This window comes from Fusarium vanettenii (genome assembly GCF_000151355.1).
Source record: "Fusarium vanettenii 77-13-4 chromosome 3 genomic scaffold NECHAsca_2_chr3_3_0, whole genome shotgun sequence".
Classification (NCBI taxonomy): Eukaryota; Fungi; Ascomycota; class Sordariomycetes; order Hypocreales; family Nectriaceae; genus Fusarium; species Fusarium vanettenii.
In genome coordinates, this window is record NW_003315880.1 from 168,233 (window position 1) to 193,186 (window position 24,954).

At 50.4% G+C, this 24,954-nt stretch overlaps 9 protein-coding genes across 9 annotated transcripts; 4 read left to right on the forward strand and 5 right to left on the reverse strand.

Moving 5' to 3' along the window:
• The first annotated feature begins 271 nt into the window (after window positions 1–271).
• Window positions 272–2,698, forward strand: NECHADRAFT_67018 (uncharacterized protein). Its single transcript, XM_003052371.1, has 4 exons — window positions 272–819; window positions 869–1,606; window positions 1,654–2,107; window positions 2,153–2,698. Exons 1-4 carry the CDS (start codon window positions 317–319, stop codon window positions 2,474–2,476), a joined length of 2,019 nt encoding a protein of 672 aa, XP_003052417.1. The 5' UTR covers window positions 272–316; the 3' UTR covers window positions 2,477–2,698.
• Window positions 2,660–3,429, reverse strand: NECHADRAFT_77344 (uncharacterized protein; the record flags this gene model as incomplete). Its single annotated transcript, XM_003052827.1, has 2 exons — window positions 2,660–3,214; window positions 3,271–3,429. The coding sequence occupies 2 exons, from the start codon at window positions 3,427–3,429 to the stop codon at window positions 2,660–2,662; spliced, it is 714 nt and encodes a 237-aa protein (XP_003052873.1).
• Window positions 3,430–5,081: 1,652 nt separating this feature from the next.
• Window positions 5,082–7,656, forward strand: NECHADRAFT_77345 (uncharacterized protein; the record flags this gene model as incomplete). Its single annotated transcript, XM_003052372.1, has 3 exons — window positions 5,082–5,703; window positions 5,846–7,454; window positions 7,494–7,656. The coding sequence occupies 3 exons, from the start codon at window positions 5,082–5,084 to the stop codon at window positions 7,654–7,656; spliced, it is 2,394 nt and encodes a 797-aa protein (XP_003052418.1).
• A 216-nt stretch (window positions 7,657–7,872) lies between these two features.
• Window positions 7,873–10,642, reverse strand: NECHADRAFT_77346 (uncharacterized protein; the record flags this gene model as incomplete). Its single annotated transcript, XM_003052828.1, has 4 exons — window positions 7,873–7,923; window positions 8,084–8,644; window positions 8,868–9,029; window positions 9,083–10,642. 4 exons carry the CDS (start codon window positions 10,640–10,642, stop codon window positions 7,873–7,875), a joined length of 2,334 nt encoding a protein of 777 aa, XP_003052874.1.
• A 319-nt stretch (window positions 10,643–10,961) lies between these two features.
• On the reverse strand, window positions 10,962–13,644 carry NECHADRAFT_35749 (uncharacterized protein; the record flags this gene model as incomplete). Its single annotated transcript, XM_003052829.1, has 4 exons — window positions 10,962–11,686; window positions 11,712–12,389; window positions 12,439–13,453; window positions 13,519–13,644. 4 exons carry the CDS (start codon window positions 13,642–13,644, stop codon window positions 10,962–10,964), a joined length of 2,544 nt encoding a protein of 847 aa, XP_003052875.1.
• Window positions 13,645–14,392: 748 nt separating this feature from the next.
• Window positions 14,393–16,156, forward strand: NECHADRAFT_77348 (uncharacterized protein; the record flags this gene model as incomplete). The annotated part of the gene is made up of 5 exons (XM_003052373.1): window positions 14,393–14,570; window positions 14,621–14,674; window positions 14,726–15,042; window positions 15,096–15,414; window positions 15,465–16,156. 5 exons carry the CDS (start codon window positions 14,393–14,395, stop codon window positions 16,154–16,156), a joined length of 1,560 nt encoding a protein of 519 aa, XP_003052419.1.
• Window positions 16,157–16,247: 91 nt separating this feature from the next.
• Window positions 16,248–18,478, reverse strand: NECHADRAFT_77349 (uncharacterized protein; the record flags this gene model as incomplete). Its single annotated transcript, XM_003052830.1, has 4 exons — window positions 16,248–17,321; window positions 17,374–17,982; window positions 18,042–18,217; window positions 18,271–18,478. 4 exons carry the CDS (start codon window positions 18,476–18,478, stop codon window positions 16,248–16,250), a joined length of 2,067 nt encoding a protein of 688 aa, XP_003052876.1.
• Window positions 18,479–19,445: 967 nt separating this feature from the next.
• On the reverse strand, window positions 19,446–21,132 carry NECHADRAFT_77350 (uncharacterized protein; the record flags this gene model as incomplete). The annotated part of the gene is made up of 5 exons (XM_003052831.1): window positions 19,446–19,688; window positions 19,798–20,368; window positions 20,423–20,550; window positions 20,615–20,674; window positions 20,725–21,132. The coding sequence occupies 5 exons, from the start codon at window positions 21,130–21,132 to the stop codon at window positions 19,446–19,448; spliced, it is 1,410 nt and encodes a 469-aa protein (XP_003052877.1).
• A 362-nt stretch (window positions 21,133–21,494) lies between these two features.
• On the forward strand, window positions 21,495–24,653 carry NECHADRAFT_77351 (uncharacterized protein; the record flags this gene model as incomplete). Its single annotated transcript, XM_003052374.1, has 3 exons — window positions 21,495–23,285; window positions 23,595–24,103; window positions 24,182–24,653. 3 exons carry the CDS (start codon window positions 21,495–21,497, stop codon window positions 24,651–24,653), a joined length of 2,772 nt encoding a protein of 923 aa, XP_003052420.1.
• Window positions 24,654–24,954: the final 301 nt, after the last annotated feature.

Here is a 24,954-nt window from a genome sequence, read left to right on the forward strand (position 1 = left end):
CACCAGACCGCTAATCAACACCTTAATCCCTTGAACAACCCAATTTCGACGGCAAAAAAGTAGCGCATCGTTGCCTCATTCCGAAACATGACGCAATGTCCGGATGGTAAGGCTGACATTGAGTTCAAACAGCCCCCAAATCTATTTTGGCGGACCAATCGCTTAGCGTGGATCAGCGGGCGCTATTGATTCGAATGCAACGCTAAACTTGATTAAAAGGACAACGGTCCCCGCTCAACGTGTCGCGCGATGCCAGCTCCAACCCCGTCCTTTTTCTTTACCCATTGCACCATTTTAATGTTGTAAAACCTTTGCAATGAGAGCCCCTGGGTACGGCGAGATCGAGGCTCAGCCGTTCCTCCAAGATCCGAAAGCCAAGAAACGATCCAAATGGTCCGAGATCTCTTCAGGATGGAGACTCAGTCTCGTTTACGGAGCCGGCGCTTCGACTGTTGTACTGCTCATAAACGTCGGCGTCACCATCTGGTCGAGCACACTGAGCAAGGGAGAAGCAAACAGCAGCGACATTCAATCCAACAATCGGAGAATCCTCTTTCAGGGATCTTGCGAGGAGTCTAGGAAACTCAACGTTGTTCTACACATCTTTATCAACGTCTTTAGCTCCATCCTGCTCGCAGCTAGCAGCTATGGCATGCAGTGCCTCACTGCCCCGAACCGTGCCGAAGTCGACAAGTCCCACGCCGCTCAGAGGTGGATGGATATCGGTATCCTCAGCGTGCGGAATCTACGCGGCGTCTCCTGGAAGCGGTCTATCCTATGGCTTCTCCTCACTATGTCTTCGATCCCTCTCCACCTTCTGTTCGTCTTTCCAGCTATTACGTCATTGCTAGACACTAACAATATGCAGGTACAACTCGGTCGTCTTCTCATCATTGTCGACTATGAACTACGACGTCTACCGCGTAGGCGAACAATTTAACGACCCCGGATCAGCCAACATCACCAAACTCGCACGCGAACAAAAATGGGACAACATCACGGTCGAACAATGCATCACCGACTATGGCGTAGCCTTCCTGACCTCTCGAAGCGACCTCATCCTCGTCGTCGACCAAGCGCCAAAGACAAACGGCAGCAAAATCTTTAACAGCTTTTACCAGAACCACGATCTTATCGTGGGTGAGGGTTGCTACAACACCGCTTACTCGTGGATCTGCCCGCGCATAGGTTGCAATGCTCAGGCTTGCCTCGGCGAGCTTCCAAATGTGAAGAAGGAGGCGAATAACTGGAGACCATTCCAACACCGCGTCAAGTACTGTCTTAGCAAACCGAGAGAGGAGACTTGCCGCATCAACTTTAACATTCCTGTCGCTATAGGAGTCATCATAGCCAACGCAGCCAAGGCTATGATCCTTCTCTATGTGGCCTTTAAGCCACCAGAGGAACCATTGCTGGTCCTTGGAGATGCAATCCATTCCTTCCTTAAAAAGCCGGATCCCTTCTCCAAGCATATGTGCTTGGCATCCATCCACGATGTCAAAACACAGGGAGCGTGGGCATCCATCAAACCTTCGCGTTGGGTACCGATAAAGAAGCGGTGGGCAGCTGCAATAAGCCGTACCCGTTGGTGGATAAGCGGCTCATTGTATGTTTCTTTCTTCTTCATCCAAGCCTTGACTAATTCCGTGACAGATATGGTGTGGCTCTTGGCGTAGCAATCTTCTTTCTATCATGGGGAATCAAAGCCCTGAGCGGCTCCCATAGCTTCAAGACCCTCTGGGATATGGGCTTTGGTGCCATCACCGACAAGGCCCTCATATCCGGGTTTCAAGGCGGCTCGGACAACTCCGACAACCAGGTCATTGTCAGTGTTTTACTGGCCAACATTCCTCAGATCACCTTCTCGGTTCTCTACTTCCAATACAATGGGCTCTTCACATGTATGCTGTCAGCCAAAGAGTGGTCCGATTTTGGATGGAAGAGAAAGGGACTGAGAGTGTCATCTGAACCCGTCGGCGAACAGCGCTCTCGATATTTCCTACAGCTTCCATACCGGTGGAGTATTCCCCTGGTGCTCCTGTCCATCTTGATGCACTGGATCCTATCGCAGAGCATCTTTGTCGTCGCCGTCGAGACGGACAAACCGGTTAGAGACTGGGACGCACCTCCGGTTGGAGACTGGCCACGAAAGTTGTCTTGGAACTTTGCCACCTGCGGATACTCTCCTGTGGCCATTGTCTGTGTTATGATCGTCTCGCTAGTCATGGTAGCTGCCGTCGTCATCACAGCTACTCGTCGACTGCCAACTGCGATTCCCGTAGTTGGGAGCTGCAGCTTGGCTATCGCCGCGTCTTGTCATCACCCCGATAGCGTTCCTCAACCAGAGGCGCCTTATCACCCTTTGAAGTGGGGTGTTATGGGTAAGAGTGAGACTGACACGGATGGTGTGTATCTCCATTGTGGATTTTCTACTGAAGAGGTCGGCGAACCTCAGGATGCGTTTGAATACCAGTGAGCTGGTCTGACGAGGTTATGTATATGATACACAAGGATCAAGGAGTTAACAAGGAATTTCACCGTCTTATTATTCTCAAGCGCTGCTCCTCATCTCTAACAAGCTTGAAGGAAACATGCGGGATAATGATTAACCAACGCCGCGTCTGTGCCAACTATTAACCGGAACTTGAACTCAAGCAACTTATTTAGGGAAAATCAGGTTTCGAAGCCCATCTCCCCCAACATAGCCAACAGCGGCTGGCCACCCTCCAAGAGCCCCAAACACGTACCCATACGTTACATCGTGAGCGTAGTAAACACCCCCAAGCAACAAGTTCACGCCGTCAAAGATCCAGTTCGACTCAATATCCAGCTTCAAAGCAAGGACTTCCTTCTTCTCGTCCACCTCTAATCCCAGATGGAGAGGCTTTGTGTGCCCAGAGACGGGAATGTCAAAGTTCTTGAGTATCGTGCCAGAGTCAATGAGGCTATAGGCAACCATGATGGTGTCGGCGTTGCCCCAGAGAGACATCCAGCCGCCCCATTCGGAGCTTGAGACGGTGATGCTTCCCTTCTGGCCTACTGGCCTTGACTTGTCCTTGATCGAAACTTCCCCAAGAACGGCAATATCAATTTCCACAGTTGGGCCGATACCAGAGTCAAAGACACTGGTCGAAGTCAAGCAGACCTCTCCAATGTACCCTTCACGGAATGCCTGAGAGACCTCGATTGGTAGTGCATTTTTCTTCTCCTCATCCTAGCAATAGCCCGTTAGCAACATGTCTACCTAAAAATAGGACTGAGGTGCTTTACCGCCATTTTAGTGTGAAAGATGCACTTGTGGGTGTTGAGGCTAGGCGACCATTGGTTGTTTCCTTCAGGAACCGTGAAACGGACGTCGGTGACGAACACCTTCAGACCCTGCTCAATCTTACTGAGCTTGAGGACCTGACTGATTCTTCCGCGAGGCATGTTTGTAGTGTTTTGAGTGACGAAGGTTTAGAAAATGAAGAGAAAGTGCTTGGGAGGATTTTTGCGATTGTACGTTGAAGACTATAAAGGTGACTTTATAGAGAGAGAATGAACTTCTAGACCAAATGGAACACCCCGCTTAACATCTCAGCTGGTCATCTACAACTTAAAAAGAGGAAAAGATCGACAAGACGGACAATCCCGAGAAATAGTCTGGTGCTTAGCAAGGAAACTAGTGAGCGGGCCGAAGCAATAGTCTCGGCCGAGATAAGCGATCCCTGGTCCAGACTCCGAAAGCAAAGGTCGAGATGAGGCCTCTCGTTTAATACCACCGGGTCACGAGAATCTCTAGGTTTTCATCCCTGTAGGTGGCATAGTCGAGGTAAACCTAATCGTTAGGACTAGTTCCGTGAACCACGTTAAGGTTGAGTCTCGCCTAGATCAGTCGTGACCATGGAACCACATCTTACCACGCTATCCAACGACGAAGAGTTCTAAGAGGTCAAAGAATGGGAAGCACACTTGCAACGAAGGTTACATACAACGGACCCTTCTAAATGTGATCAGGTGTTCGGGGAGGGCTGCGCAGGTGTCTACATATACAACCTGCCAAGGATGCCTGACAGGCAGGCAACCCTACAGTTACTAGGATACGCTGTTTAATTGGAGCGGGTTTTACGATTCTTGGCAGTTTGCTGACCGGGTATTCTCAGCCTCGTCTGACACGACTCTGCTTACCAAACGGTCAGAAAACCATCATTCTTTTCAAGACAGATTTTTCTCCAGATCAAGTCTCGCGCAGTTCGCAATGTGTTCACAAATACTCGAGTTCAACGCATGCAACTGCATTTACTATCAACATGCAATCTCTCGATGTGCCTCATACGGAAATCCCGGTCATCAGACCACGTTCTATCGACGCGTTTTACCCGCTCTCTGCCCATTCCATCAGCGAGCCAACCAAAACCAGAAGGCCACTACTGGCCAAGATGATGCAGCAGGAGGGGTGTAAAGTGGAGAGAGAGATATAACCGGTGACATTTCAGACGAGTGAGATCCATCGAATATGGCAAGGTAGGAACTGTTCCTTTTGACAACCTGCTGGGCAATTATTCTAAGAATTAGGTTCAGGTTCTCCCTCAGCAAACTAGTCAGTATCCAGCGATGCCCTTCGGTTCTCGGAATGCAATAAATGGTGGAATCCGACTAGGAAGAGATGAACCGGGACTACCTAATAGGGTAGTAACAAGATTGGGGATGACGGAAAGGTAATTGTCTATTCTCAGCAGATACGCTGCTGTCCTGATGGCTAGCATTAATACGAGTCTAAGGATGAAGACTTGGAGTTGGGTCTGTGACGGTTCGTGATGATGTGTAAATCGCACATGACGGAATAATAGGAATTAGGGCCTTGTGTTACGCTGTGTTATCATCTGATGTGTACAAGAAGGTAGCTAGCCAATCAAGCCACCGTTGGAGCCTTCGAGGTATCTTGAAACAAGGCTGCAAAAGCGGGGTAAGGCACTCAAGTGATACACTATTGCCTGCTGAAGCACCACAGGTAATAAGAACAGTAATAATATCCCTCAACTCAGGATTAACCCGAGATATCTCTTGTCTCAGTCAACCACCTTCGTGAGGCTGCCTCGAAGATGGAGCTCTCCCCTCATGAGGACACCGCCGACGATGAATTCTGCGCCTGGTACTCTCGACCTGACCTTGAGCACGCCTGTTTCTCGCACAACGCAAATCTTCTTCCTACCGATCTGTGCACGGAATGCAAAGAGTCGACGTCCCACGAGTTGATCGAAATCTACCACAATTTCCGTGGAGACTACACATTCCGGAAGACTTACGCAGAGATCCGCCGCGACGCTGCCGTTTGCGCTCTATGTCGGGCCATCGACGACTCTAGCCACCTATCGCGGCTGTTGCCTCCTATTGCAACGCCACCTGTTATCCCACCACCCGATTCCACTATACACCTAAAAGGTCTCTTCTATGACTCCTTTGGTATTGGGATGAAGAAAGGAGGTTACTTTGTATCTGCGAGGGGTTCGACTCGGTCCAGTAGTGGATTTGCATATGAGCCCATTAGATTGGGATACCTAGATCCAATCATCTCTCAAAGCATCGACACCGACGCTAATACATCTCGGAGCGAATCCGCCGATTCCGAACTGGACAGGCTGCCAGGCGCCACCGTCGACCTCTGTATAGCTTCACCCAGGAACCCAAACAGCTCTTTTCCCGTGGGGAACTCTGGGCGAGAGGGTACACTTCCATCAATGAGATCCACTCTTCTTTCATGGCTTCAAACCTGTGATGACCACCATGAGGGATGCATGGCTATGAGAGAAGCTCGGGATTCTATTGGTCGCGAGGCAGCACGTCCGTCTCGAATGATTCATCTTAGAGTGGTCGGTGGCCGGCTGCGCTTACGACTTTGTCAGCCTTGCGAGAGCAGACAACCTTACACTGCCCTCAGTTACACCTGGGGGGGGATCCGATTTACTGAAAACGACCATTGGAAGCTACGGCAATTTTCAAGATAACATCCCTGCTGGTGGGCTTTGCGAGACAATACGGCAGGCCGCTAGAATAACATATGCCATTGGAGTAGCGTACATGTGGATTGATTCCCTCTGTATAGTACAGGACGATGCTGAAGATTGGGCTCGTGAGTCGCCAAAGATGGTAGGGCACCCCTATTCCCATCCTTCATCTTGCTTATCGTTTCTTCAGAGAGATGTCTATGCCAACGCATACCTTACCATTTCGGCTTCGGCACAGGGTAGGAATGGATGCTACCCTCACAAGCTCACAGATTCGCGCCATGCCAAAATTATACAGGGCAAAAATAAAATGAGGCTCATTCCACAGCCTTCCGATGCCGCTCATTGGAACATGCTGAATGAGCCTCTCCAAAGCCGCGGTTGGACCCTCCAGGAACGACTACTCTCCCATCGCGTTCTTTACTGCTCCAAATTGGATTACTATTGGCTGTGCAGGGAAACCCAGGAGTGCGCCGCTCATAGTTTTGCTTCCGCCTTTTTCAATTGTACTGGGATTGATCCCCATGAGGACATCCTTGCCGGCTTTTTGTACGACCTCCCTCTTCTGCTTCCAGCAAGCGCACAGCCAATACAAGCCTTGGTTCTCTGGTATAAGATGCTTCTCGACTACTCAGTCCGCCTACTTACGGAACCGTCCGACAAGTTACCTGCTATCGAGGGAATCACTCAGAGATTTAAAATGTGGATTAAATCTGATTGTTTGCATGGTCTCTGGAAATCTGATCTTGCTTACGGTCTGATGTGGCGCCGACATTGGGCTTCCTTTACTCAAAACCGATATGATTCCTCCGACTACAACCGTCTCGTGCGTGGAAGAGTGCCATCATGGTCCTGGGCAAACACGGATGGCTATCTGGAGCAACTTGGCATCTATATCAAGCTGAGTATGTGGAAGCCTAGTCAAGACCATCACCGAGCTCTCGAGGCATCTGTCGCGGTCGCAGACGAAGACGAACACTCCATGTATCCCAGCTCCACCAGCATCATCAACCCTTGTTTGCTCAAAATCCGCGGTCAGTTGCTGCCTTTGAAGTATAACCGCGACAGCGAAGGACGCAGAGGCGGTATGCCATATTGGCAACTGCAAGATCCCCAGCCTGGCGACAAAGTTGAGGTGCATTTCACGGCAGACGACCCGAACTTCGATCCAAGCGAGTCCACATCTGGCTCCAAGCCGAGCATCTATCTTCTCCCAATTATTGGCCTCATGGCTCTAGTTGTCACCCCAACTGACAGACACAACGTCTACCGGAGGGTCGGACTATCTAGCGATATGGATTTAAGGACAATTATTGAGAGGAGCTACAGACACCTTTCTTCTACTAATTCATTAGAATCCACTAGTACATCCCATTTCACCCAAGAATCATGTTTTGGTGGTGATGGAGCTGAAGATGAAGATGTGGCGGCGCTTGAGGATAGTGGCGAGGGGCTCGGCGGTGGTCGCAGGTATGTGATAAATAGCAGCAGGGCTCACTCTGGGCCCAGTAAGGAGAAAGCCTCAGCTAACAGCGCATCTGACAGCAGCAGTGTTAGCCAGGATGAGTCTAGTCGAGGGGAACGTGAAAGCGGCAGTGAATCAAAAACATCGCTGCCGTGGGAGGAGCAATACTCTCCAAGTGCTAAGTTCTGTACAATTTTCTTATGCTAAAAGACGGAGGCCAGCAGGAATGTTATTGTTGCAGAGTAGAGATTTCATCATTACCGTGGACGCCTTCACATTTGTCCTACTAGCCATACTGGAGTGGTCTCTGGGCTATTGTTTTACTCAGGTCTTGTCATTAATCAAGTTTTTCTCTTTTCATCAGATCATGACACTCTACCGCAAGCCTCCTAGATTCTTCTGAGAGATACTCCTCATCGGTGCTCAGCTGCATGAATGTGTTCCTCCAATGTTCCCAAAAACCAGCCATGGTGTCTACCACAACATGCTTCTGTACTATCTTGCCCCTGCGACCTCTCGGAAAGGTTTGGATATGATCCGGCTTCATATTTGCTATCAACCTGGACCCGGCGACCTTGAGCCACGCGTGAATTCCAGTGATGACGATGTCTAGCCCGGGGCGCCCAGAGCATACCTGGTTTATGATCTCGTAAGCCCAAATATCTGATACGCCTCCAAGATTACGCAAGTAGAGTTCCGCCTCGACTGACCCGACAGCTTCAAAGTGTTGGCATAGCTCTGCTTTCCTGTCAGAAGAGAGCAATTCTTCCCCCCAAGTATCTGATCCATCAAAACCAAGTCGAAGCAGATCGCACCACATGGATGCAAAACCTGGAAGATCTATCCAGTTGATGCCTGCTTCGGGTGGAAGTGCTTGAATGGCGAAGAGTAGATCATAGAGCTTTTCGCGGTCGGCAGGGAGCTCAACTGGGGCTTCGCAGAGGAGAGCCATTAAACGGTAGAGCTGTTCCTGTGGATCATCTTCTTGTAGGACTGGCTTGGTTATGGCGGTTGCAGCTTCTTGGGCTGTGATATTGTTGTTGAGGTAGTCGATTAGGCATATCGCCTCGTCTAGGTGGCAGCCGTCGCCTGCATAAAGTTCCTCCTTGGTGGGCGCGGCTTGCGACAGGATCCATTCTTCCCTTGTGGGCATTATCCGATCTGTAGAGTCGGGATTTGGCATGAAGCAGATGCTCTATCGTGATCATCAAAGGTAGGCGTTTCTTGGCAAAAAGAGATCAGCAAGTTGGGAATTCAGCAATGACGTGGTGCAGTTCCAAGGCAGCACTGCCGACCTTTCCAGCGAGGCCCCACTAGGCCACATCGGGCCAGCGGAAAGATCGTTGGTTATTGGGTGTTCAGGCTTGTTGACCTTTATTCACTAACAACACTACACACCGTTAATGTTTTTATTATACCAGTTGCTCACTGTTGAGCTCATCTGAGGCTTTCGAATCCAGCCTCGACAGTGTATCAAGAAGCTGCGTCAAGTACGACCTTGACCGTGTCCTGATTGTCTCATTGTCGACATTCTGAATCACTTCGAGGAGAGCACTTCCAACCCTTCGAAACCGTTCAACCTAGACCATTGAGCTTAGTTAGAACGGAGTATTGATGTAATACTGGTACTCACAGTTGGCTCTCCTTGAACCTGAAGACACAGAAGAGGGACCCTGTTCACCTCAACGAGAAACTCGTGTATAATCTCCGTCTTTTTCATGGCAAGCGTGAGGTCTTGATCATGTAGCCCCATAATGTCGGATAGACCATACTCGATAGCCTGCTGGAGAAGGACAAGGTGGAAGCAATGAAGTCCCAAAATTAGGTTGCTCCGCTGGACCGAGAAAAATGTCCTCTGAAACACAAGCACCTCTTTGTCTTGAGAGAACTCAAACGTGTCGGGAGACTCAAGCCATGGAGGGAGCTCATCGACCATGCTCGTGAATTCCAAGAACTGTCCTGTCATTTTCATCTTCTTTTCTCTCCTCATGTCTGGCTTGCAATGAGCTTCTTTGCGAGCGTACTTGCGCATTAAAGCCATCAGTCCAGCTGCTGATGCCCAAAGACGCCTCGTTAAGTGATACCCTGAGAATGCGCGATCCTCGAACGGATCTTGATATCTTGGTTGGCCCTTGTCGAGTAACCCTGGTCCTCCCTCCCCGATAGGATCTAGGGTCATCTCCCCTTCAAAAAGAGATTCTTGCAACACAAAAACCCTGTTGCGCATCAAGGAAGCCGCTTGGTCCGATACGTAGAGATGCCAGAACCGAAAACGCAGTAATTGCGTCTCGATTAGGTCGTTTCGCCTGACGTCTCGCTCACTGTACAGTCGCATGCGTTGTGCAAGAAGCGCGGCCTGGCTGAAGATGCTCCATGCTGCTCCTGTCTTGCCTGTGGTATGCTGAAGAGCTGTCGAGTGAAACATTCGCGTAATCAAGGAGGTTGAGTCGGAATGCTCCAGGTCGTAGTCTTCATAAACATGAAGCATATCTCTAGATGCCCGTAGAAATGGTTGCACGACTAAATGTCGATATGGGAGTAGCGTCTGGGGCATCGTCGCCGAAACGGCTGCGCATACCGCTGTTAAGCTAGCAAAAGCCCTCATGAAACGGACAAGTTGCTGCTCATCTCCAGTTCGAAACATGGATGAACCAGACTGTCCCGAGAAGAGCTCCACATTAGATTCCCGAAGGCTCTTTTCATGAACAATCGGGCAGCATGGGAAGGTGTATTGCATGTAAATGTCGATACAGGAGTCCACAACGTCGAGAATGGATACTGGTGATAGAGCAGAGTTGACTCTGCTAACAAGCATCTCCCAGATCATCTGTGGATTGGACCCAAATGGCTGTGACAGGTTGCTGGCGTCAGAGCCTGGTGAAAAAACAGGAACGCCTGGCGAGGGCCATTCTCGAGGACTGTATCCCGACTGAAGATCTGCGGTTGATGGTGTACTGGGCTGACCAAGACTGTGATCCTCTCGGAAAAGATGACGCCGAATACCACCTTCATTCACCATTTGTCGTGACGAATGTTCAAGGCTCTCGGGTAGGCGTGTAACTTTGGGTCCTCGTTTCCTCGGCACAATGGTATACTGACAGGCGATATTAGAAACGCAGCATGTTCCGCATGGGTGCGTTCCGTTGCATTTGACCTTGCGTCGCTTGCAAGCATCACAAGCCCTGGGCGGCATCTTGAAGTCGGTAGTTTGTGAAGACGAATGGGGAGACGAAGAAGATGGCGAAATCCCCTCAAATCCTCCGAGGAGAAATATGAGCTAAAAATATGGATCCGAGGACTTGGCCGGAAATGGTAATCCTAAGCCCTGGCGTGAGTGATGACATGACAGCTGACCAGGCACCATGAGCAAGCACATTACACGGTTGCATACAAGCATGCAATCCCCGTGTGTCGGTGCATTTCCATTTCTCTATTCAACTTGTCATGACTTGGGCGGGAAGTGGAGGTGAGATCAGGATCATATTCAGACTGTCTAACTATACAACCAGTTACTAAACGCCATTCCACGTAAAGTTCTTGACTAATTCAAACTCTGCGCGAAGCAATTCATCCTTCGGATCAGAGCTTCTGGCAATAATGACCTCAAACACTCCCGCCTCAGCCAGCCACTTGCATTCTATCTCGCTCCAGAAAGACAAGGCATATTTATCGAGGGAAATCGTCACCTTTTGCGACTGTGCAGCATCTATCCAGACCTTTTTGAAGGCCTTCAGTTCCTTGAGTGGCCTTGGGGCCGTGCTCGTCTTGTCAGCCACGTAGAGCTGAACAACTTCGTGTCCACCACGGTTGCTGGTGTTGGTGACGTCAACTGAAACATCGAAAGTGTCTGTCTCAAACAGGTTGACCTTTTCTGGTACCTGCAGGTTCGAATACTCAAACTGACTGTAAGAGAGACCAAACCCAAAGTAAAACAGCGGAGAGTTCCGTAGCTTTTCGTAATAGCGGTACCCGACAAAGACACCTTCTCCATAATGAATCTCCCTCTCTCCCTTGCCAAAGGTCAAGAAAGCAGGTGTATCTTCGAGCCTCTTAGGGAATGTGAGAGAAAGTCGCCCACTGGGGTTGGTCTTGCCAAAGAGCACGTCGGCAATTGCGTTGCCGGTCTCTTGGCCGCCAAACCAAGCGTGAACGAGTGTCGGGGTGTCATCGAGCCAGGGCATGAGGATTGGGCAGCCTGACTGCGTTACGACGACCTGGTGGAAATTGGTTAAAATAACTTCTCGGGGTAAGACGAGGGAGACTTGCCGTGTTTTTGTTTGCCTTAATAACTGCTGTGATGAGCTTATCAACAGCTGGTGGTAAATCAAGCGACTTGCGATCAAGCGCTTCGCTCTCAAAGTCACTATTTAGTCCAGCAATAACAATAGGCACATCAACCTCTGAAGCCAACTTGACAGCCTCTGCAAGAGCAGTAGCAGGGTCGATCTTCTCACAGCAGCCAACTCTCAACCCACCGCAGTTCAGCGCGCCTACTCCTGCAGTAGCAGCTTCATTCTTAAGATAGACCAGAATCTCGTACTGCTTTCCCTCCTGTACCTCAAGCTCAGCAGTGACTTCCATGCTAGCTTGGTCAAACATGGGGGTCTGCAGAGTCTTTTCTGGCTGACTGGTGTAAAGGTCGATCTTTTCTTGGCCGTCGACGAATAACTTGCCCTTACCGAGGACGCAAAGACCAAGTTGAATTGTGCAAGACTTTGGTGCAGTGTAAATAGTCTTTGCCTGAAGCCAGTATGTCTTTGGTACTGCTTCTGGTAGGTTGTCGGCAAAGTACATCTGGGCCTGAACAGTAGTGACCGAAGCGACGGGCTCAGCGGCAGGGTTAAGCACGGGATCTTCCTTGAACCAGGAGACAAGATATCCCGGCTCGGTGCTGTTGGGTACAGAAATGTCCTTTGATAATTGAGGAGTGAAGAGGTGTGCTGCCCTTAGTTAGTTCGCTGTCGAAGGAGGTGTTATGACGGTACTTACCCTGGCATCCGATTGCAGTCTTGACATTCTCTGATCCCACAACATCGATGATGGCTTCCAAAGGTCTGCTCACATAGTGCGGCGTCAAATCAGCCGAGCCGCCTCCGCTGATGGCTGGGTTTCCAATAGCTGGGCCGATCAATCCGTACGTTTGCCTCTTATTAGAGTCCAAAGGAAGTATGTTGCGCTCATTCTTCAAAAGAACAATCGCCTCACTTGCAACCTTTCTGCACAGATCGCGCTTACGCTGGGTATCTCCGACTTCCTTGGGGGCTTCATCCTTCCAAGGTTGGACCTTGTTGATGAGCTTGAGGAGGTTTCGCACGCTAGCGTCGATCGTAGGTTTCTTGACCTTGTCACTCATAACGGCCCAACCGAGCAGGTCGCCTCTCCACCTTGACGGACCTGGCATCTCGAGGTCCATACCGGCATTGAGAGACTCGGAGGTGCTATAAGTGCCAAACCAGTCACTCATGACAAGTCCATCCCAGCCCCAGTCCTGCCGTAGGACCTGATTCATCAACCAAGAATTCTCAGTGGCGTGGACACCATTGATCTTGTTATAGGCCATCATGAAAGCCCACGGACTTGCATTCTTGACGGCTAGCTGGAACGGCAGGAGATGCATCTCACGAAGAGTCCGCTCTGATGCTCGAACATCGTCCTCTACCGACATGCTTGACTGATCGTGTGCGGCGAAATGTTTGATCGCGCAAGCTACGCCATGGCTTTGAACACCATTGACGTATGCTGATGCTATGGTTCCGCTGAGCCATGGGTCCTCTGCGAAGGCTTCGAATCCACGACCGAGAAGGGGAGACCGTTGGATGCAAACGGTTGGAGCCAACAAGACATGGCATTTCTTCTCTTTTGCTTCGGCTGCTAGTAGCTCGCCGGCCGTATGTATCAATTCGGGGTCGAATGTCGCTCCCATTGCCGTCGCAGAGGGGAGTAGCATACCGCGAGGGCCATTGAAGAAGCTTGTACCACGAACGCCATGAGGTCCATCGGATGTCTACACAACAGGCCCAGCAGTTAGTATCATGCCATCAACGAGTTGAGATGCGGAAATGCACATACCGTGATTCGGGGAATGCCGACACGATCATTCGCCCAGGTGCCCCATGTATCCTGCCCAGCGAGGAGCTTGACTTTCTCGTCCAAAGTCAGCTGCTCTATGGCATTCTCGACATTGATCAGAAACATGCTCGGCGAGTATTCAATAACGAAAGATGCAAGGCTCAAAAATCGGATGCCCCTGCAGAAGTGGTGACAAGATGAGGAGGTAATGTTTGGGTCAGCTGCTCTGCAGCTAGCTTGTTATAATGGCCCGCATACCGGGATCCAACAGCTCTCGTCTACCGAAAGGCCCGGGATGCCTGTCATGATCGCTTCATCTCCTCATCCAGCCATGATCCGTTCAGGGGTCTTGGGCCTTGGCCCACATAGCTTGCCCCTCAATTCCTGCGCGGAGAAATCCAAAGAAGACCCCCATTTCCCCCGGTAGCGTCATTTCCAACCAATAAGATAAACGTCCACGACTCAGGAAGCAATCGTACTAGTATTCCGCCGCGGTGAAATACAGAAGCCCCGCGGGAGACGCTGTCAAAGTTTGTCTGGCACTCATCCGTGACCTGTCAAGATTTTCTCGCTCATGTATTTTCGGAATAGTTTCTCCTCGCTTGGTGTGGTCTGTCCCGGAAAATCATATCATCTGGGGATTAGTGTGGTCATGAGCTGGGGCCCCAGATTTTCTTCTTGGTCTAAGCTCGGTTGGTGACAGCCTCATGATCTCTGTTCGGCTACCCCTCGGCTTGAGCATATAAGGACTCGACATCTGCTCTCTGCTTCGAAACAGCTCATCTCTCACAGAGAGCAAGATCAACACCCTTACCTTTGATCAATTCTACTGCCCTTTATCGCTTTTGGACTCTCTTTGTCCATTGGACACACCATGGCCAAACTCGAGGAACACGAACACCACACGGCATCTGATGCCATGGTCGAGGATGCTGCACCTCCCAAGATTGCGGACCTCATTCCCGACTATGGGAAACCTTGGTACAGGGTTCCGCATCTTCTAAAGTTGAATGCCCTCCTCCTCGTTCCTCTTCTGACATCTTATGTCTCTGGTTTGTTCTATCGACTGACAGCATCTATACTCCTTCTAATTATGAATCAGGATTTGACGGAAGTTTATTGAACGGGATGCAAAGCTTACCCTCCTGGAATGAAGGTCCGTTAATGTGAAGAAAGCTGTACTATAGGCGCTGACTCCTTGTCCCAGACTTTGACAACCCGTCCGGAAGCGTCCTCGGAATCGTCTCTACCATCCAAGTCATTGGCGGTATCGCTGCTCTGCCATTCGCCCCAATGCTTGCCGATCGACTGGGCCGCCGTATTGGAATATTGGCTGGCTCCCTCATCATCATCGCTGGTGCCGGTATCCAAGGTGGTGGTAGCACCATGGGCACTTTTCTTGGAGGCCGTGGCTTGGTTGGCTTTGGTAGCAGCTTCATCGCTGTTGCAGCTGCCCCAATGATTGGCGAACTTGCATATCCATCCCATCGCCCGATCATCACCGCCATCTACAACACATCATGGGTAAGGATCCTTTACCCTCACAACTCCAAGGGACAAGACTAACTAGATGGAAGTATCTGGGCTCCATCGTCGCTGCGTGGGTTACCTACGGAACCTTCAAGATCCCCAACAGCTGGAGCTGGAGAATTCCTTGCATCCTTCAAGCTGCGCCCTCCCTGATTCAGGTCGCCTGTATCTACTTTGTCCCAGAAAGCCCCAGATGGCTTATTGCGCACGACAGGCCTCAGGAAGCACAGAAAATTCTCAGCAGATATCATGCTGGTTCGGAGGAGCCTAATGAGTTGGTCCTTGCCGAGATGAACGAGATCACTGTCGCAATTCAGAACGAGAAGCTCCAGAATACTGCTTCGTATATGGACTTTCTCAAGACTAGTAGGTCCCTTGAGCCTCTGCTCTGTATAACTTTGCTGACTTGACCAAAGATGGAAACCGTCGTCGCCTGTTTATCTGCGTCTCTATCGGTTTCATCATCCAGTGGTGCGGAAACGGTCTCGTCTCTGTCTATCTCGTCCAAGTCCTCAAGTCCGTCGGCATCACCGATCCCGAAACCCAAAACATCATCAACGGCGTCCTTCAAATCTTCAACTATCTCGTCGCCATCACGTCCGCCTTTTTCGTCGATCGCTTCGGCCGTCGTGGCATGTTCCTCTTCTCCATTGCTGGTATGACACTGGCCTTTATCATCTGGACAGCCATTTCGGCCAAGAATGAGCAGCAGCACTTCCAGAACAAAGGCCTGGGCATTGGCGTGGTCACCATGATCTTTGTCTTCTTCCTGTTCTACAACATTGGCATGAACCCTGTCCCCATGGCCTACCTCCTGGAGGTTCTTCCCTATACCCTCCGTGCCAAGGGACTCACTATCTTCAACATCTCTCAATTCGCTAGCTCCGTCTTTAATGGGTTCGCTAACCCGATTGCCCTCGAGGCTATTGGGTGGAAGTACTACATCGTGTTCGCATGTCTGCTTGTCGTCTGGTTCATCGTTGTCTACTTCGCTTACCCCGAGACACGCCGACTGAGCTTGGAAGAGGTTGCGACCCTTTTTGATGGAGAAGACGCTATGCGAGAGATGGATCCAAAGATTGTGTCCGAGAAGCAGGACCAGCTGTAAGACGAGAACTATAGTACCTAGATAGGAGGAGGATTTGGATCAAATAATTATGGGCTTCTTCTGTTGAGAAAGATTGCCTTTTCGTGTGTGTTCACGCGTAAACACGACCATCCAGCTTCAACCCCTTCTTCGACTCGTACCCAACATCATCTGCGAGCGCAGCATACCCAAATTCTTGGTCCGGCTGTACATCTCTTATCCTCAACCGTCTGTCCTTGAGTAAGCGCGCTCGCTCCTCACCAGCCAGAGTACTTCCTCCTGCCGGCACATTGATATAAGCAGAGTCCCTCGTTAATGCCGAGACATTGGTAAGAAAGTCGGGGGCTCGGATGATAAATCTAAGCGCAAGCACGGCGGCTATAGCTAGGATCATCAAGATAAGAGACACCATATACATGGCCATCCAACTCGTTTGAATCCAATATCTCCTTTCGGTAGTAATGAATTCACCGGTCGCATTGCCGTATGTGTATGAATATTGAGGAGCTGCTCCTGCGGCTGCGATGGCCGTGAGGTTTACCTTGCTAAAGCCCAACATAGCAGGACTGTAATAAGAGACGCGCAACGCCGTATTGATGATCAAGGCAAGGCGCTGAGCGAAAACCTCGAGCGAAAGGCTGGTATACTCGTCTTTGACGCCCTCATCTACCTCCCCTGCTTCAATACCTTGAGCAGGGTCGGCGAGATAATTCTCAAAGGGAGACTTGTACCCATTATGGTAAGAGGGTGTAAGCCATGGTAGAGCGGCAAAGATCGCAGCTGGTCCAGTTCCATTGAGCGCCGTCAAGTCTGTATCGGGCATTGGAATCTTATAGCCGGGCGAACGGCGAACCTGAGTCGCAAGGCAGGCCATGGTACCAAGTCGTTGCGATCGTTCGCATTCGACGCCAACGTCGACGTATACATGACTGATGTCACAGATAGTCGAGTTCTGAGCACTGCCAAATACCAAAGTCCCCTGGGTGATGTTTCCCTTGCTCGTTATATCCTTGGACGAGAAGTTGAAGCCACCGTTGGGGCCCGGGATATCCATAAAGACGTTGGGGCTACCGCCTCCAAAGCCAACATTATCTTCTCGAAGAATACTTGAATTTGAGTATCTGTGAATCCACAGACCGTCTTTGGTGTCCAACAACCACTGCGTTGTGTTAAACCACGGGGAGCACTGGACGCTAATTAGTCCACTATGAATATTTCGTAGGACTCCAAGGGTTCACCTCAAGGGCCAGATAGGCGGCTGACAGTTGGAGCGTCAAGTTTCCAGGGGAGTCTGTAGGCATGCCTCGAAGTGGAATGCCAACAAGAGACTCATAATTCACCAGTTGATCGGTAGGGACGTGGATCCAGTTATGCGGGTCACTTGAGCGGTATCCCGGTAAAGAAGTAATCTCAGGCACACGCACGTTACCCCAGAGATCTGCTCTCGCACCTGCGCTTGCTACCACAGCACCTCCAAGTCTTTCAATCACGGCGTCAAAGTTTGGGCTGGAGCCATTGGCAGCCTGCCCAAGAGCGCTCGGCGCAGACAATGCGGCGCCGAACATGGGGACAATTGTGCCGAGGGTCGTGCCTCTGTACGATGCACTCTCCCAAAGGCCGTAGTTGAGGGGTGCTCCAACAGTTGCCGCAGGGCTGTACATCAACTGGTAAGCCTTGCCTTCTGCGTGCGCTGCAGTATAGATAGTGCGAAGAACGGCCTGACCACCGAGCGGGCTAATACTCCATAGGATGAATAGGAAGAAGGTCCAGGGAGAAAGAAGTCGGATAAGGAATGGGCTCTTGAGGGTGTTTGTGAGGGTTTGACTACCCAACAGAACTTCGAGAGTCTGAGATCAGTTAGCATGTGTCTGTGATCTGCTGGGTTGAGGTAAGTGAGCGAACTGACACCCAGGCTTGTTCCTCTCTCCGCTTTAAACAAAGCTATAGTTCGAACAAGGGCACCAATAACTGCAGCGAAGGCGATGGGCCACACCGTGGATGCCACGCCCATGGCATCAAGAACATCTCCTCCATGTGATGAAATTGGCTGATTGTTCAATTGGTACATGTAAACAGCGAGAGCTTTAATGTTGGATTAGAAGCGTGATCTGCCAAGAGGATAACGTATAGCCTACTGATGAATGGAACTGGAACGACAACCAGCGGAAGGAATCCCAGAGAAAAGTCGGACCACGAAATGGCTAGGGGACGAGGATGGTTTGGCCAGAACGATGCATCATTTAGACCACCATCGTGAGATGAGATTGGAGTGTTGCGTGTCGAGAGCAAAAGGGATGTGGAAGCCTCCTTCTTTCCACTCTGCGTCAATGGGTTCCGGGCCATATTCGCAGTCTTTTAGCGTAGAAGGTGAGGGGTTAGTTGAATATGCCATTGCTGCGGCCGAGTTATTTATTCTCGGGCCTTGAAGGATTCTTTGGCCCCCAACTGAACTCCGCTTCCTGATCATGCAGGCCCATACACAGGGCTGAAATGTAACCATCTTGGCACACAACATCCAATCAATCTGTCCGCAAAGACAGGGATCTAGGCTATCTTTGGCTCGGTTCAGCAAAAATAGGGCTCATCCCCTTGCTCAACCGTCATCAAGTTCATCTGGTGGGTTCGTGAGGATTTGGGCCACAGCCACCGCCTCGAGGCGGACTGAAGCGTAGCAGGTCTTCCGTCAAGGATTAATGGCTACCAGCCCAAGTTAAATCCGATAAGCCCGGTTTCATTCTATGGGCACTATTCTCGATTCCATATGATTCATTTAGTTGAAGCGGGCACCTGTCTTCTTTTGTGTTTCTTTTGTGTAAGAGTAACTGTTAATAACACCTTTGAACTTGGCATGGTTTCGTGCGAATTTCCTGATTTCTTCCAAGATCTCATCAATTATCTCGTAGTCAGTCTTCTGTTGGTACCCAATGTCGAACCCGAGATTGCTTTCAACCCCTTGCCTTGGTTCCAATCATGTCTAATATTGAGATGAGTGCACGAGGTCAGCCCTCATCTAGCCTTGTAGTATCTGTCGAGGAAGTTCTTCGTGGACGTGATCAATTTGGCCCTTGCCCATGATCATGACCTCAACTTATTTAGCACTTTTCAACTTCTTGGAGATAAGTTTGCTAGACCAAGTCACAGCCATCAAGCAACTGCTTCATAAATAAAGACTATGGCCCAGGCTCAGGGAGTGTATCTTGTGGTTAGGAAGATGGTTCAAATGGACCTTCCGGAAAATCACACTAACTTTACATTCCTCCAATATCTATGCTCTCATGGTCCACCCAACATTAACTAGAAGGAAACTCGCTCACTGGTCCTGATTCCCACCTTTCACTGCCTTCTTCACAGTCTTACGGTGCGGCTTGATGAAACCGCCGTACTTGATGATATTGAACACGTTATTCCTCTTCTGCTTCGGTTTCTCCCGCCGTTGACCCATTTCTTCATCTCTGTCCTGATCGAAAAGGGTAGACCGACGGCCGGCATCGTTGGGATCCTGTCGTCTCTTCGAACGAGGTTCGAATTCGATGTCGTCATCTCTCCCCTCAGGCTATGCGACCTTTGTTATCATCTGCTTGAAAGGGGCCATGTGGCTGTGGCTTCTGAGGGATATTTGACTTACTCTGCGTCCTTCCCAAGAATCAATTTTTTTCCCTCACCCAGGTGTCTGCCTTGTCTTTGATCTCTTTCCAGACCAGAGCGTCGAGAACTGCCTCGGCCTGGTGGTAGAGAGACCTTTGAAAGGGGAAGAATGAGAAATGAGCGCATGCCATGTCGTTTAGGAGAATGGACTTGAACTCATTTACGATCTTGTACTGGATAGAGTAAACGACGCATGGAAAGTCATGTGCAAGTAGCAGCATTTCAGCTTCAGAAGTGAATTTGTCGGGCGTTCGGGAATCTTGACAATGTGTTGGTGTGTTGTCGCGCATCGAATTGTACAAATCGCTCATCGTTTGGGGTGGATCATTCTTGATGTTCTCCTCGGCCTTCCTCAAGACTTCTTCGACCAGGGACTTATCAATAGTGAAGTCTTTGAGCTTGTACTTGTTGTCATGAGTATAGACATCGCATCGTATGAATCTTGAGGAGGGGTCCTCGCTCGAGAAGTCGTTGCAGCGAATTTCCAAAAGGCCGTGTACGGATATCGCTTTCTCATTTCGCGCAGCGGCCAGCTTATTATGTAGCTTTTGTTCTTTGCGGTAAAAGTCTTGCCACGCCATCTCATATCTATAGGTGATAAAGTGTAAGGAGAATAATTCACCAACAGCAGCTCCTTCATACCTTTTCATGAGAGAGTTCGTCTCGCATGTACCGAAAACCAAATTCTCTAGGTTTTGGCTTGTCGAGAACCCAGACTTTTCGCCTGGTGACATGAATCCCCCCCAAGAGAACGCCGCCAGGAGCAACCACTGTAGTGTGTTCTGTATCAGTATCATGGCTCGAGCGACGAGATCTGATCAGACTTTTACAAACCTCGCTAGAGAAGAAACCAGATGACAGGCGTTTCTGTTCCCATCCGAGTCCTGACGCTATCTACCGCAACGGTAAGTTTCAGAAAGTCCGGCTCACGCGGAGATTCTTACATCGCTTGCTGAGAAGCCTCCCATGGCTGCGGCTTGAGTGAGCTGAGAAGCACGCTTGCCCGAGGCTGCGGCCATCTTCGCATCAGACAGTGCAACTTTGATAGTAGTCTGCCCATAGAAGAAATCGTACGTTTTCACTTGGGAGTCAAGGCCCTGGAGGCGCTTCTGTTTGAGGGCTTCGGTTATCTTCCGTCGGCGAAACTCCATCGCAGCGGCTTGGTCGAATTCCATCTGCGTCAGTTTAAGTCCCAATTCTCCACGGTCCTCAGCCTCTAGACTGCCCTGGATCATAAGGTCTCGCTTCCCTACTTCGAATAAGATCTCATTCAAGATCTTGCAAGCCTCTTGGTCTTTGAATGAGATGAACCTGCGGATGGGATTCGTTCCTGTCTCCCCCAGCATCGTCATGTACGAATGCCAAGATCATGGCCACCATCGAGCATTTTGAACTGGGACCGCTCAAGGTCAGAGGAGCTGCCTGTGATGATCCCATCGTCGATATTGAGCTCTCTTCGTCAACGCAAAGGGCCCTCATCGATGGTGCTATAGATCTCTGGGCATTATCAGCCGACTTACACCTCGGGGCTGAAGTCTACCCAAAGCCCAAGCTCGACTTCTAGGTCGATGTCTCGTTGTCGGACTGGGTGAAGTTCAAGCTTCAGGCCAAACTTACCGGTGATATCGACTTCAAGGACCGCTCATCACTAGCAAATGCTGATTTTGCAATCTATGGCCTGATGGAGCAGCATATACTCGATAACATTATCGACATGCTTGATAAGCAAATCAAATCGATGCGCGATCACGCAGACTTTGACGAGGCCAAGCGAATGCTGTTGGATAAGGAGAATGAGTTCAATTCACACGTTCAACAAGCTCGGGACCGTGTTGACGAAGCCAAACGGAACTGGGAGAACAAGGAACGGGACATCATCTCAGCGTTGGATCGTGCCAAGTCTGGGGCACAGAACTACAAGCAACAGCTCGAAGACAATCTCGCAGCGGCAGAAAAGTCTTATGCCAGCGGCGTCGTCGCTGCCGTCGCTAATCTGGATCAAGCTCGTCACGACGCGGCGGTCACTATTCATCTGGCCGAGACAGACCTTCAGCGAGCGCAGTCTCAAAGCGAAGAGGTGATCCGCCAAGCACAAAGCGACCTCAATCAAAAGCGCAATGTCTTTGGGCTCGTTTTTGGTAGCGCTCGCTCTGATCTAGAGCAGACGAAAAAGAGCTTCGACGAAGCTATTATTGCGAATGATACGACCACTAAAGATTTGGAAGACCTTGACCGCCGTCTCAACGAAGCATCCCTCCTGGACATGCCGGTTCTTCTGGCGGAGAAAGCAGCCAAAACTGCAGAGCAGGCCATCGCAAGTGCAGCTCTGGAAGCCGCCAGAGTCGTGTTCGAAGCCGCAGAGCTGGTCATTCAAGGGTCGGAATTCATCGTTGCAGAGGCTGACATTGCTGCTGGTGAAACGGCATTGGACAACCTGGTAAAATTTGAGGCCGCATCGATGGAAACCGCCAGTGCCGCCTTTGAAGAGCTCAAATCTCATCAGGAGGAAATTGTGCAGCGCGCAACTAGGGCCTTGGAAGATGCTGAGAAGCGCTCACCTGAACTGGAAACCTCCACGCAAGCCAAAGGCTTGATTGCAGACAGTCAAGCGGTGTTAGACTCCATGGTCTCGCCTTCTGAGAAGGCTTTTGACGAGAGGTACAAGTGCGCAGAGTACCTTGCCGTGGCCACAGCCGAGAAGGCCCTGGCAGCCACCCAGAGCAACACGGTTGAGATCGAACTGGCCCGGCAGGCCTGCGAGCTCGCCGAGCAAGACTCTTCTAGCTTCGCCGACGACATATTAGACGTGGGCCTAAACATCGGCAAGTGGATCGCCAGCGCTGCAGCAGAACTCGTCAATATCACCAGGGTTGAGTTCTCGGGATCAATCTCGAGCCTTATCGCCGACGGACCGCCCTTGATCGTCAACGTGCAGGGCAAACTCGTCGGCCAGGACATAGACCTTCACATCAACTGGGAACCTCACTTCAATTTGGCCAAGTTCATCAAGGCCATCTTCAGCGATCTGTGGGAGATGATCAAGAATGCGGCTAGCAAGTTCCTCGATGAGATTGGCGCAACAATTGTCGAGTTCGCCGAGGATGTCGTAGAGGCTGCAGAGGAACTTGGGGAGGAGATTGTAGAGGGAGCTGGGAAGGCGGCCGAGGTAATCGGCGAAGGGGCTGGGAAGGTCTATGAGGCGATTGACGACGCCCTGGACGACGCTGGAAGTGTTTTAGGCCATGCTGCTGATGATGTTGCTGAAGTGTTCGATGATGCTGGAAGCGCAGTAGGACACGCTGCGGAGGATGTTGTCGAAGCCATTGATGATGTCATGAGCGATGTAGGCTCAGTGTTTAACGATGCCGGGAGTGCGGTTGGCCATGCAGCTGACGACGTTGCGTCGGTGGTTGGACATGCGGCAAGCGATGTTGGGCATGCCGTTGAAGATGTGGCCAACGATATCGGAAACGCCTTCAATGATGCCGGTAATGCAGTCGAGAATGTAGCAAACGATGTTGGAAACGCGATATCGGACTTCTTCAGTTGGTAGCGTCTGGAGCACGCTCAAAATATCTATGTAAGCCTACTGGCTCAATGTTACTTCCTTTAGACTAGCAGATATACTGTAACTGGTTAGCGCCCTTGACCTTGGCGAAGTGGGATATCGCGGATCAATACTAGTCCGAGGAGCTTCGGCTGTTGGCCGGACCCCGCTGTGCTGACGGCTGCCTAGTACCGTCCTAGCTATAAGATCAGCCAAGCTTTCCGTCCCGAAATATAAGCAGATGTAAAACGCGACAAACTTCCCCAGACTTCACAAGCCGCTCAAATGGGTCGGTTAGCTCCGTTCGTAAAGAACCGCCTAGAATGGATGGATATCCAGGAACAAAGACACAACGGACATAGTCTGCGCGACCGGGCCACCAACGGCAAATGGCTCGATATTTCGACATCGCTCACACCTCAGGTCTTGCCCAAATATGACTGGATGCCTAGTGGTCTATCAAAAAGCCTGGGATTATCTGTCACCAAATTCTACTCGGACCAGCAGCAGTCTTTATTGCTTTCCAGGCTACCTAAGGAGATCCGGATATCGATTTGGGGCTATGTGGTTGGTGGGCACGACGTGACGATTGTAAGAAAGATAGACAAGCTGTCGCATGCGATATTGCCAATGGATACAGAAAGACTCAAGAAAGCGGAGCTGGTGCCAACTCGAAAATCATGGATAGGACCAATAGGTTATGAGAAGCGATACAAGGCTACCGAGACAATGTCTGAGCTCGACATGCTACCCCTTCTCCGAACCTGCAAGCAAATGTGAGCCCCACTACATTACAACCTGAAAGAAGCTAAATATTTCTGAAGTTATCTCGAGGCTTTACACATCTTGTACAGCCAAAACTCCTTCAAATTTCACACAATGGAGGCCTTCTACCGGTTTCTCCTGCTCTCACCACACGACGGCCTTCAATCGATCCGACATCTTACAATCCAGTGGCCAGGCTTTGCTTACTGGGCGGTATATCAAGACGAGGATACGGGAGAGCCCTTGCACGAGCATGACGAAAGCTGGCAGGAGATTTGTGATGCAATTGCTGCCATGGACAACTTGAAATCCCTCTCAATCGTTGTTCCGTCGGGAATCAACAACAGCTTCCGGAGAGTGAAGAAGCACGATGTCATAACCAGGATAAGCTTACCACTTGCTGCTCTACCAGAGCACGTCGACTTCACATTTACCATTCCCAAAGGCCACATACGCGCGCATTCGCAGGCTTTACTGTGCGAGCGAGGATGTCGGAATCTGCGTCTCGTTGGCTTGGATTCTCCTGTTGGGTTTAGACACAATGACGATGACTCGGACTGACTTTGCTTGGCGCTTGCAACCATGGGGAAAGAGGTCCCATTTTGATTACAACCTGACGGCTTCAGTTGTGGTGGATCGCCTTTCACCACCATGCATGACACGTTTACGCAGCACCACCTTATATACAAAACCTAAATTGCAAACTCGCTTGATATTATCCCCTCAGGTCTTCGAAATCATCCGGAAACCTTTTTTGTCAGGAAATTAGACGAAATATGTGGAATTGAAGCTGCTGAGCCACCAACCCCAGAGGCTGAAATTGGAAGACGGATCTGGGCACAGCAACATCTCTAGGCTGACA

What these genes read in the sequence shown, in the direction of transcription:
- NECHADRAFT_67018 (XM_003052371.1), top strand. Translation starts at nt 317, where the DNA reads ATGAGAGCCCCTGGGTACGGCGAGATCGAGGCTCAGCCGTTCCTCCAA. An exon ending in TCGATCCCTCTCCACCTTCT is followed by an intron (nt 820 to 868) that starts GTTCGTCTTTCC and finishes AACAATATGCAG; the next exon opens with GTACAACTCGGTCGTCTTCT. An exon ending in TGGTGGATAAGCGGCTCATT is followed by an intron (nt 1,607 to 1,653) that starts GTATGTTTCTTT and finishes ATTCCGTGACAG; the next exon opens with ATATGGTGTGGCTCTTGGCG.